This window comes from Podarcis muralis, chromosome 14, assembly GCF_964188315.1.
Source record: "Podarcis muralis chromosome 14, rPodMur119.hap1.1, whole genome shotgun sequence".
Classification (NCBI taxonomy): Eukaryota; Metazoa; Chordata; class Lepidosauria; order Squamata; family Lacertidae; genus Podarcis; species Podarcis muralis.
In genome coordinates this window covers 11,196,709-11,209,510 of record NC_135668.1, presented here as the reverse complement: position 1 = coordinate 11,209,510, position 12,802 = coordinate 11,196,709, and the positions used below count along the sequence as shown (strand labels likewise).

The following is a 12,802-nucleotide window of genomic DNA, read 5'->3' as shown; positions in this document are numbered from 1 at the left end:
AATGGATGTTCCAGTCTCCCTAATTCATTCTTCAGATGTCTCTGCGTGAAACAACTTGCAGACCTGAAGGGAGATGGATAATTCAGCTCCACTCTCCTTGTCTTTCCCAGATCACAGAAAGCCAGGCCTACACACTGGAGGACGAGGTGGCTGAAGTCTTGCAGCAGCTCATTGCTAATGAAGCAAACGATCGCGAAAAGGCATCTGAAGATCTTGGTGACATTCCAAACAGAGCAGAGAGTAATCCCAATGAAAAACAGGAGGAAAACATGGTAATTCCTATCAGTTTCATCCCACTTCCTCGAAAGGCCCCCTCACTGATCTTTGCTTTAGGGGAACGTGACTTCTAGACGGAGCAAATTAAAGAGGTGTTATTATCATTGTCAATATATCAAGTATTTGTAGGAATCTAAAAACCTGCCAGTTTTGTCCCTCTAGTTCAGCCTTCTGCTTAATACAGTGGCCAGTCAGGTACCTCTGAGCACTCACAAGCTGTGCATGAAAGTGAGGGTGCGTCCCTGGAGTTTGTCCCCAGCTTTTGGAATTAAGAGGAATATTAGGAACCTGCTAAGAAGAAGGAGGGATGCAGGTGGCACTGTGGTCTAAACCACAGAGCCTAGGGCTTGCTGATCAGAATGTCGGCAGTTCAAATCCCTGCGACGGGGTGAGCTCCCATTGCTCGGTCCCTGCTCCTGCCAACCTAGCGGTTTGAAACCACAAAGTGCAAGTAGATAAATAGGTACCACTCTGGTGGGAAGGTAAACAGCATTCCCGTGCGCTACTGTTTCACCAGAAGCGGCTTAGTCATGCTGGCCACATGACCCAGAAGCTGTACACTGGCTCCCCTGGCCAATAAAGCGAGATGAGCGCCGCAACCCCAGGGTCACCTGCAACTGGACCTAATGGTCAGGGGTCCCTTTACCTTTACCTTTAAGGAGAAAGAAGCTGAGAGCCAGATGAGCTTTCCTTCTTACTTGCAACCAGTCCAGAGTGTGGTCCTGGCTGTCAGCTTCCTCCTCCTTAGCGGTGCCCTTGTAAAACTCAGCAGGAAGGAGGAAGGAAGGATAGGGACAAAATTAGAATGAGTTGGCTTTGCCTCTTCTTTGCTCTAGCTCCCCCTACTGTTGGCCTCCCTGCCCAATGGGCACCAGCCACCACTGGGCATCCATATTTACACACTTCTGTTGTTAATGTCTTACATGGAGGCTACGAAAAATACTGATCAAGATGACACATTGGATAACACGTGGACTTCCTCCAACATCTTGGAAAGAAGAAATGAACTGCCTCCTGAGGATAATTTTGAAGATCTCCAGTATTTCCCTAACTTTTATGAGCTACTGAAGAGTCTCAACACAGGTGAGTCTCATACAGCTTGAAATATTTTCTGATGTTTGGTTTTCTGGAACACAGACTACCTATACGCTGATGTGAATGTGTGTGTTTTTTTAATAAAAAAAAGGATGGTAGAGATCCATCAAGGCCATAGCATTTCCAAGGCTTGCAAAACCGTGTAATGGGGTGAAGCAAGTCCCCTGATTCAGGCAGCACATGGGGCAGAGGGGAAGTGATGAAGGTAGGAACTGGATGTCTGAATGGTGCGGCAAGACCTTTTAAGTGATGGCACCCTTACCCTTCATCAGGGCTGTGCTTCCAGCAGCAAAATGTATTGCTCTGGCTAGAGATAGAGGAGAATTTCAATTCCATTTGCATTTAAAGCTGAAACTACCCAAAATAATATATGGCACACCCAGCCTTTGAAATTCACTCTTCTCTGAATTTTGCAATGCAGTTCTCCAGCCAACTAAGATGTTACCAAATTGCATATGCCAGGATAAAATCTGCATTAAAATGCATGTATTCATGAAGATGTGAGGGACACGGGTGGCGCTGTGGGTTAAACCACAGAGTCTAGGACTTGCTGATCAGAAGGACGGCGGTTCGAATCCCCGCGACGGGGTGAGCTCCCGTTGTTCGGTCCCTGCTCCTGCCAACCTAGCAGTTCGAAAGCACGTCAAATTGCAAATAGATAAATAGGTACCACTCCAGCGGGAAGGTAAACGGCATTTCTGTGGGCTGCTCTGGTTCGCCAGAAGCGGCTTAGTCATGCTGGCCACATGACCCGGAAGCTGTACGCCGGCTCCCTCGGCCAATAAAGCGAGATGAGCGCCGCAACCCCAGAGTCAGCCACGACTGGACCTAATGGTCAGGGGTCCCTGTACCCTTTACCTTTATTCATGAAGATAACACCCCAAAATGCTTTTTAATTAGGGGAAATAGCTGTACAAATTTTTGAATACTAGTGTTCTAGCACCACTGAATATCACTTCTAGGCTACCCCAGATGTTCCAAACCTGGCAAACAGTCCATATGAGCCCATTGAGGGGACATTGATGTTTGCCCTCCTGCACTTGCAGTCCTGCCCTCACAATCTCCGCAGCCGTTGAAGTTCCAGCATATCATCGTTAAGATTATGCAACAGAATCAGCCACCTCTTCCTTATCCCTGGGCCAATGTGCCTCCGGTGGCCAACCTAGGAGAGCAACACTTTCCTTGGCCCTGATGAATCTTTGCATAATTCAGCAGCATTGTCACTCATATGTCACCGCTTCTCCATCCCATCCGCACAGCTCTCTTGCTTTTGTCCCGTCAGCCCACATTAAGCCAGGATGCAGAAGAAGCTCCTGGAATTGCAACCCTGTGCAGAAATGGGAAGCGGTGCCTTTTCTCTCTCTCTTTAAAACAAGTGGCTGTGGCAGCTCTGAAGCTCTTCTAGCGAGGTCTCCTGCCAAGGCTGAGTGGTTTTCCCCACCTCTCGCCACTTGATGACAGGCTACCCAGCTCTGCATTAATGTGCCCTTCAGTCATCTTGCACACAGGTGGCTTCCTGCATAGCTGTCCCTGCCAGGCTAGGCAAATTTCATGCTGCTAATGCAAATGTATATGTCATAGGACTTTGTTCAGTTTGCATTTTTAATCAAGCCGGCCTGATTTGCACTTCCTGGAATAATCACTGGACTGGAAAGCAGCTACCCTTCAGTTTTTGCACTTCTCTAAATTTTGCAAAACAGTTATTGGCTAAAACAAACACACACACACACACAGAGAGAGAGAGAGAGAGAGAGCGCAGAAATATGTATTAAAAGTCATAATTTTAAATGCTGAAATGCATACGACATGTTATTTTATGGGAAAACATGTACCAAAAAAATGCACTTTAAAAAAATAAATTAAAAGGATTACAGTAAGCTACAGAAATGAATGGAACAGACTTATGAACTATGTGAAAAACTGACATGGACCAACAAAAGATTCATCCATCCCTTTTGTGTATGTGTATTAGGGATGGGTGATCAGTCTGTTGCACAGAGAGCAGCAGAAATATGGAAAGTCAGAGACAGGCTGTGTGGTATGGTGCTTAGAAGGCTGGAAGAGGACCTGGAAAAGGAGGGTTCAAATCCCACTCGTTCATGAGGGTCTCCTTGGGCCTGTCACTGTCTCTCAGCCTTAACTGACCTGGCAGAGTTGTTATGGGGGTTAAAGAAGGAGGGGAGAATGATGTACACCACCTTGAGCTCCTCAGAGAAACTGGTGGGAGTTAGATGCAATAAATAAATAAATGTGGGAAGGAATGAAGAAAGGAAAAAGAGGGAAATGTGCATGCTATGTTACAGGTTTTATGACAACCTACTGTTTGGCTCCCAGACCTCCTTTGTGATTTTAGTCCTTCTGATCTATAAAGTGCAACCCTATGGCTTACTCCATTGTAAATGTGTGGGAGGTTGCAGTCTTACAGCGCTGCAGATTGCACCTTAGAGATTGCTGGAAGAGAAAGAAAAATAGGCATAAAAAGACATTTGGGGCAAGTACTCTTTGGTGAGAGAACCCCAGCAGAGATTTGAAATCACAAAATAAGCAGCAGAGTAAAGCATGGAAATACAGGTTGTGAGACCTTTAAAATATGGCCTTCGAAGTTCCTTCCCCTAGCATAGAAAAAGACAGTTTGGTAAGTTGAAAATGGTTTACTTACAAACCCTTCAAAGGTCAGATTCCTGTGCTTTTGCATACAACAATCATGAAACACGGGTTAGTTCCAAAGTGGTGAAAGTTCCTAAATTATTTGTATCAGAACACAAGGATGGATTGTAGAAAGAAGCCATGTGGTTGGAGTGTGGAGCAGCAGCAGAGATCACAAACACTATTATTATGAATTTTGTGTTTTTATCTTGTATTTTTATGCTGTGAACTGCCCTGAGATCTATGGATGAAGGGTGGTATACAAATTTAGTAAATAATAAAACAATACTAATATGGCATTAACCCCCTCATGCATTCATTAGACTTGAGCATCTTGGTTATATACCGTATGTGACTGGTTAGCCTACAAAGATTACATTTACCTGAGAGCAAGTTCCATTGAACTGATTGGGACTTGTGTACACTCAAGTGTAAGCCCCATTCTTTTGAATTGAACATACTCACATGTGAGCATGTATACGACCACAGCCTAAAAGACCTTCTGAGCTGGGACCTAGATATCTTGGAATACTGGTCTTCTACTGGTGGGTTGGGGTCCAAAGTGGGTTGTATCCTGATCTGAAGTGGGTTGCAGCAACAGATTGAATACTGTTGTCTTTTGGAGAGGAAGATAGAGCGAAAGGAGGCCAGCGGTAAAGGGAGACAGACCTCCTTTGTAGAAGAGGGTATTCCTGTTTCAGAAGGTGCATTTATTAAAATGCCATCTGCAAAGGGAACCAACAGGTTAAAGGCAGAGATAGATCTCCTCCCTTAAACCAGATTTTCCCCCAAGAGAAAAGTGGGGAGGTGGGCATGCATGACGAATAAATTAAGAGGATCCCATGTTGAAAGTTGAAGTTAAAGGGGGGGGCATCATGTCCCTAACTTTCCACAACCTGTCCACATGTTTACACCTGTGCTTTGCTCATCAACACAGAGAAAGAAGCCAAAGAAAAAGAAACGCTCATAACGATCATGAAGACTTTGATAGACTTTGTGAAGATGATGGTGAAATATGGAACAATCACACCAGAAGAAGGTGTTTCGTACCTAGGTAAGACACATTCCTAACTCCTTGTAACAACATTGCTCCCAGTGCCAGATTTGGCGGTGGTTCCCTCATTGCGAGAAGTGAAGTTACAGGGAACCAGGCAGAGGGCCTTCTCGGTAGTGGCGCCTGCCCTGTGGAACGCCCTCCCATCAGATGTCAAGGAAATAAGCAGCTATCCTATTTTTAAAAGACATCTGAAGGCAGCCCTGTTTAGGGAAGTTTTTAATATTTAATGCTGTATTGTTTTTAACACTTGATTGGGAGCCGCCCAGAGTGGCTGGGGAAACTCAGCCAGATGGGTAGGGTATAAATAATAAATTATTATTATTATTATTTACATATAAGCTAAACAAGCTATAGCTTTGGGCCCCACTCTCTTGGGGGGCCCAAAAAAATTAAAGGAAAAAAACCTGAATGTACATTTCCAAAATATAAGATAAAAAACAACAGTGTTTTGTGTTGTATAGGCTCCTATGATGTAAGTAATGGCCTGCTAGCCTGCTCCCTAAAATATCACTGGTTTGCTCATTTCTATATATAGGGTACCTACATTCTGCATGTGCAAATGGCTTTAGATACCTATTAGTTCCATAAATCACCATACAGCATATATTCAACACAAAAAACAGTGACAATTTGTTGTTGACAAAGGACAGCTGGACATATAAAGGGCCCCATTAACCTTCAGTAGCTTAGGGCCTCATCAAACCTAAATCCAGCCCTGGTTGCTCCCTTTGTGCCATAAATACTGGTGATTATACTATCATTTGCTCATCAGCAGGGCTGGTTCCTGTAAAATCAGTGACCTTTTCATGGCAATTTATAGTAAGTAGTGTTGAGGTGCCGGGTTTCTCTGTTCTTGGTCATAGTGTGAAACGATTTCAACCAGAATGAGACTGAACCTGAACAGATGTCTGCCGTAAGCTGCTGTAAGGCTGTTCATTTCCGTGGCCTTTTACTTAGGGATGGGAGGTATTTGATTTTGTTCGCATTTCAGTGAGAAACTACCTAATTTGCACTGTTCGAACCTGTACATGAACAGAAACATATCAGTCCTTCAGAATCTGCACTACTTCGTATTTTGTGATGCAGTTCTTCATCCAGAAAATGTGTACCAAAAAATGCAGCCTATTGTATGCAAAAATATGTGTTTGAGTCAAAACTGTATACTGAAAAGTGTATATGAGGAGAAGGTGATACCAAAATACTGACAAGTTTTCATGAGGATTTTAAAAAACTGAATTTATGACCAGAAAAAAAATGAGAAGCAGAAAGAAACTGGAATGGACATTCATTTTTCTGATGCTCCTTAACAACAGAGCATTTCTTGACTGCAAGGTTTCCAATAGGAAACCTATATTTCAGATCTTCTTTTCCTCCTATTACTCAATACATGTACAGTGGTACCTCGGGTTACAGACGCTTCAGGTTACATATGCTTCAGGTTGCAGACTCCGCTAACCAGAAATAGTACCTCGGGTTAAGAACTTTGCTTCAGAATGAGAACAGAAATTGCATGGCAGCGGCGCAGCGGCAGGAGGAGGCCCCATTAGCTAAAGTGGTGCTTCAGGTGAAGAACTGTTTCAGGTTAAGAACAGACCTCCAGAATGAATTAAGTTCTTAACCCAAGGTAAAAGGTAAAGGTAAAGGTACCCCTGCCCGTACGGGCCAGTCTTGACAGACTCTGGGGTTGTGCGCCCATCTCACTCAAGAGGCCGGGGGCCAGCGCTGTCCGAAGACACTTCCGGGTCACGTGGCCAGCGTGACATCGCTGCTCTGGCAAGCCAGAGCCGCACACGGAAACGCCGTTTACCTTCCCGCTAGAAAGCGGTCCCTATTTATCTACTTGCACCCGGGGGTGCTTTTGAACTGCTAGGTTGGCAGGCGCTGGGACCGAGCAACGGGAGCGCACCCCGCCGCGGGGATTCGAACCGCCAACCTTTCGATCGGCAAGCCCTAGGCGCTGAGGCTTTTACCCACAGTGCCACCCGCGTCCCTTCTTAACCCAAGGTACCACTGCATAAAGGGAGCTACTATCTCCAGTTCTTGGTGAATAGGACCTTGAAGTATTATGACATTTCCCTGTGATCAGTTTTAGTTCCCATTCAGTAGTAGCCCTTGTAGCCAGTGGTCATCAGAACTGCTTCTGATCACTTGTGTTTTACAAACCCAGCAGTTTGCCCTTAATGGGATCTAGATGGATTTGGAAGCAAAGTGTTGGCCAGGGCTGGAAGTACCCACTGAAAAGCATTCTGTGAGGCAGCCTGGTGGAGAGGCAGTGCTGCATGGTGGGGAGGGGGTGGAATGAAATTCCTGCTGTTGCTGAATATACGGCAACGTTTCCACATGCTTCAGTGGGCTCATTGGATTGCAACCTTTTTGGCAACTCAGAATGTTTGGGTGGGTAGAAGCAGTGGTGAAGCTGCATGCTCCAGCATGGGGGGCGGAGAGCAGGCAGGGCGTGACTGGTGCACGTCCCAGGTGTGTGGCATGCTCCTGGGGGCGTGGCACATCTCCTGCAGGGGTGTGGCATGCATCCCAGGGGTGTGGCATGCATCCCGGGGCCGTGATGTGCATCCTGGAGGCGTGGTGCGCTGGCCACGGAGGCATTGCACCCGGTGTGGTGGGGTGTGCATGGCATGTGTCCGGGGGGTGGCCGCAATGGTACCACCCTCCCTGATGGTGCTGGGGGCAGTGCGTTCCCCCCGCCCACCTCCCGTTCCTCCGCCAGTGGGTGGAAAGCCACTTTGCAAGTACCCAGCAGATTCCAAACATATGAACAGATACCCTGTAACATGATGCATCAGGGAGAAACAGTAGCAGGACGTGCTGTTAGATGGCTTCCTCCAAATGGTAAAAAAAATTGCAAGGGTTTAGACTGCAGTCTCGTGGGAGTAAGTTTCCTTGAAATCAACAAGAGTTGATTCTGAGCAGACATGGATGGGATTCAGACTGAACCTCATCTTTTTGTACCATTCCGGTTCTCTGCCTTTCTTAGCCATTCTGCTGCTTTGACAGTGTATGTCACCTCTTGGGCTACAGTAAGATCCAACCAATCAGGGATCACAGAGCCAGCATCATGCGGCCAATCAATTTGGCCATCATGGAGCCAAATCAGAGTGACGGCCATGTTTTGTGCTCTTGCTTGAAGTACACAAACATCTCCCCCAGTCTTTCGCAGGCCTCCTAAACTATCGATGAAAGGGGAAGGTGTGCGTTTTGCAGGAGCAAAGTTTTCAGAATGCGCATGCGCCATTTTGTCTCAGCCCCAGTTACTGTGAACTAGATGACTGGTGGTGGAATGTGTGAACCAAGTCCATTGAGAAGTACTATGTTGAAGGCTAGGGGACGCAGGTGGCGCTGTGGGTAAAAGCCTCAGTGCCTAGGGCTTGCCGATCGAGGGGTCGGCGGTTCAAATCCCCGCGGCGGGGTGCGCTCCCGTTGCTTGGTCCCAGCGCCTGCCAGTTCGAAAGCACCCCCAGGTGCAAGTAGATAAATAGGGACCGCTTACTGGTGGGAAGGTAAACGGCGTTTCCGTGTGCTGCGCTGGCTCGCCAGATGCAGCTTTGTCACGCTGGCCACATGACCCGGAAGTGTCTGCGGACAGCGCTGGTCCCTGGCCTCTAGAGTGAGATGGGCGCACAACCCCAGAGTCTGTCAAGACTGGCCCGTACGGGCAGGGGTACCTTTACCTTTACCTTATGTTGAAGGCTATGTGAGAGTTCTATCTGTTGCTTGACCTTCAGTATACCGTTCTCATATACAAGTCATTCCTAACTGTTAGAGTAGTCGGGTGATTATCATGATTCCTTTTATAAATTGCATTCCACACAAGTGTCCCAAGGCAATGCACAAGAGAAAGGTTAAAAACAACACAAATAACAGCAAAGAAAACAGAACAACAGCAGAAAATACAATACAATATAGACACACATGGCTGAGAACATGTCGCCCAGCTGGAAAGCTTGTTGAAATTTAAATGTCTTGGCAGGAATGCTATTCCACAGAACAGGTGTATCTATGTCAAAAGTCCTGCTCTGAGTGTGGAGTGGACTTCTGATATCTTGGGAACTTGCAAAAGTAGCTCTCTCTCCCAGGAACAAATTGGGAGCCAGTGCAAATCCCACAAGCGATGCGGGTGGTAGTTTGTCCCAACATGCAACCAGCTACAAGCCTCCAGACCAGGGGTCAGCAACCTTTTTCAGCTGTGGGCCGGTCCACCAACCCTCAGACCATGTGGTGGGCCGGACTATATTTTGAAAAAATACATATGAATGAATTCCTTTGCCCCACAAATAACCCAGAGATGCATTTTAAATAAAAGCACACATTCTACTCGTGTAAAAACACCAGGCAGGCCCCACAAATAACCCAGAGATGCATTTTAAATACAGTGGTACCTCAGGTTAAGTACTTAATTCATTCTGGAGGTCCGTACTTAACCTGAAACTGTTATTAACCTGAAGCACCACTTTAGCTAATGGAGCCTCCTGCTGCCGCCACACTGCAGGAGCACGATTTCTGTTCTTATCCTGAAGCAAAGTTCTTAACCTGAAGCACTATTTCTAGGTTAGCGGAGTGTGTAACCTGAAGCGTATGTAACCTGAAGAGTATGTAACCCAAGGTACCACTGTAAAAGGACACATTCTACTCATGTAAAAACATGCTGATTCCCGGACTGTCTGCGAGCCGGATTTAGAAGGCGATTGGGCCGGATCCGGCCCCCGGGCCTTAGGTTGCCTACCTCTGCTCCAGACCAACCTCAAGGGTAGCCCCACAAAGAGCACATTGCAGTAATCAAACCCATGAGGCTACCAGCGCATGGAGAAGTGTGGTCAGCTATCTCCATCCAGGAATGGACGTAGCTGCCTTAGCAACCGGAACTGGTAAAAGGCTCTCTTAGCACCAAGGACACCTGTGCCTCCAGGAGCATCCCCAAACCGCGCATGATGAACATGCATGTGTGAGCCAGCCCCAAGAAAAACCTAGCCACAGCTGTGGCTCCGCTCCGCTCTGCTAGTTTGTGATGCTCAGGGCACTGTTGTTTGCTATCGAAGCAGTCAACTGTGGTGGAAGGAAAACACTCTCTCTCAAACGCTTCAAGTTCTTTCACCGCTGGGCTATTTTTAGCAGCGCAGTTGAAAAGTGACTCTATTTTTTACCTTCAAAACGCTGATCTGATATTCTTCTCAAGAGGTTTAAGAAACCATGAGAATATGAGCTTGGTATAGCAGGGGGCGGGGGAGCAAAGTGCTTTGTTGCCAGAGCTGCTGTGATTTGTGAAAAGGTCTGATGTGTGCGTTTCCTTGGGAGCGTGGACTGCTGGGCAGAGAACTGTTGCTGTGGGGGTGAAGGGAAGCCCCACACAATACCTAGAGAATAATGTTGAAGAAGCACTGGCTTGAAAAGTAAACCACAAAAAGTGGATTATTTGCCAAAATCCATATCGGAGCAGGATTAACAGCCAGGGGAATCACTCGTATCTGCATTTTTTGATACAGTGGTACCTCGGGTTACATACGCTTCAGGTTACATACGCTTCAGGTTACAGACTCCGCTAACCCAGAAATAGTACCTCGGGTTAAGAACTTTGCTTCAGGATGAGAACAGAAATCATGCGGCGGCAGCGCGGCGGCAGCGCAGCAGCAGCAGGAGGCCCCATTAGCTAAAGTGGTGCTTCAGGTTAAGAACAGTTTCAGGTTAAGAACGGACCTCCGGAACGAATTAAGTACATAACCAGAGGTACCACTGTACTGGAAAATACCATAGAGGGTGATGCAAGTCTGAGATCACTTCCCTTTTCTGCTATACTAAGGTGGCTGTTGTGGGCCATTTTCCCCAGTTGGAGGTTGGGTGAACTAGACCAGGAGTCCTGGAACGTGAGAAATCTGTTGGGAAAGGCGATGACCTCAGTGCTGGGAATCACTTGGGATAAGCAGTGATGGAGGTCACTAGAGGTGGCAGCTGCTTATGGCTCCACCAAAGATCAGGATTAGCAAACACTGACTGAGAGCAGCTCTCCAGGGCTTCAGGAAGACGTCTCTCCTAGTCCTAAATGAAGATGCCAGGAATCAAACTTAGGACCTTCTTCATGAAAAGAAGATGCTCTACTACTAAGATACAGTCCTTTCCTTCTTCTTCTTCTTCTTCTTCTTCTTCTTCTTCTTCTTCTTCTTCTTATTATTATTATTATTATTATTATTATTATTAAAATTTGTACACCGCCTTCTTCCATAAATCCCAGGGCAGTTCACAACATGAAATGACAATATCAAAACCACAAAATACATAATAAAAATAAGAACAGCTGCAAACCAATAATTCCCCCCTCCCACAACACATTTAAAAGGGCATCAGATGTCAATAAGCCAAGGACCTGGTGGAATAATGTTTTACATGTATAATGAAGATCATTCATGATACATTCCAGTCATTCACATGAGGCCAATAAACAGTAGGCAAGGCTGTCGACATCAAGCCACGTTCCAATCATGGGCAATGACCCAGTAAGTCTGTAAGGTTAGATCTGGGTATTTCCAAAGCAAACTAGATTCTCAGGACTTAGAATTATTGGGGGCACTAGAGTTTGACAGGATGCCCCGTTCGGTTAAGGGTCAACCTGATGAGAATCAGTACCTTCATCTTGGTTCTCTGTTGACAGACAGACAGACATGTCAGAGACAATGCTCTTCTCTTTCAGGGGAAACTTTGTAATCAGCATGGATCTTTGCTGCTGCCTCCTACAAGGGGTTCAGAGTATCACCCATCACTTATTATTGATTAGGGACAAGGGCAAATCAACATAGGTACCACCCCTTTTACCTCTTATGAGATTATATGTAGGGAATCTTCAGTAAACAACAATCATAGCTCAGCAGCAGCAGCAGCAGCAACCAGCAATATCTATGAAGTTAAACAAGACTATCTGGTTTTAGAACAGGCGCATTAAAACACCCCCTCTCCACTTTTAGGCTGAAGCTACGAAGCTGAATTATGCATTAAAGGCAATAAATCATTTAGTAGACCATATCACATGCTTCTCGAGCTCCTTGCTTGACAATCTGCAGAGACAGTTGCGTTGAAAAGCACATCTCGGTAGCAGCTGGTCTGGGATTTGAAGGCCCAGCATTACGTCATCCTTGCAAGATCTCTCTCCAGGGAGAAGAGTCTTCAAGCATCATTCAGGGGATGAATTAGGTCTCACTATGAGCCGCGCAGGACTTAGCCTGCAAATCCAAGGCTCACTGAAAGGATACTGAGGCTATATATGCAGTTGTATTCTTCTGAATCTGAAACCTATGCTGACCTTTTAGTTCCAGAATCACATTCTGTCCCCCTGAGCCGTGTTCTCTTAAGTGCTAGCATCCATGTGCAAAAGCAGGCACATCAATATCAAATAGGCCTAGGATTAGAATAAGAATGTTGTATAGTAATATGGATTTAAGCCAATAAGAAAAGAGATGAAGGTAATTAATTGAAGGAGTTAATTGTATTAGAAAGAGGATCTTGGAGAACTGTTACAAAGGTGTCACAATGAAATTCAGTTAGGGGGGATTTGAGGAAGTCAGATAACAATGAAAGTTAATTTGGGTTTTAGAAGTAATGTGTTTTATTTTTATTTTATTTTTATTTTAGTATTGTAATGTGTGTCATTTTGTGTCTTTTATAGGTTATATTTGTTATAAATGTGGGAAATCAATTAAAAAAAATGGGGGGAAACAAAAGCAGGCACAT

The 12,802-nt window shown here is 45.7% G+C and overlaps 1 protein-coding gene across 2 annotated transcripts in view; it reads left to right on the top strand.

Moving 5' to 3' along the window:
* SCG3 (secretogranin III) overlaps positions 1–12,802 on the top strand; it is a 46,829-nt gene that overhangs the window by 10,116 nt on the left and 23,911 nt on the right. For both annotated transcript variants that reach the window (XM_077918521.1, XM_028706443.2), the window contains exons 6-8: positions 111–272; positions 1,206–1,359; positions 4,955–5,071. In XM_077918521.1, the coding sequence (XP_077774647.1) occupies positions 111–272; positions 1,206–1,359; positions 4,955–5,071 (433 nt within the window). The remainder of the gene's footprint in view (positions 1–110; positions 273–1,205; positions 1,360–4,954; positions 5,072–12,802) is intronic.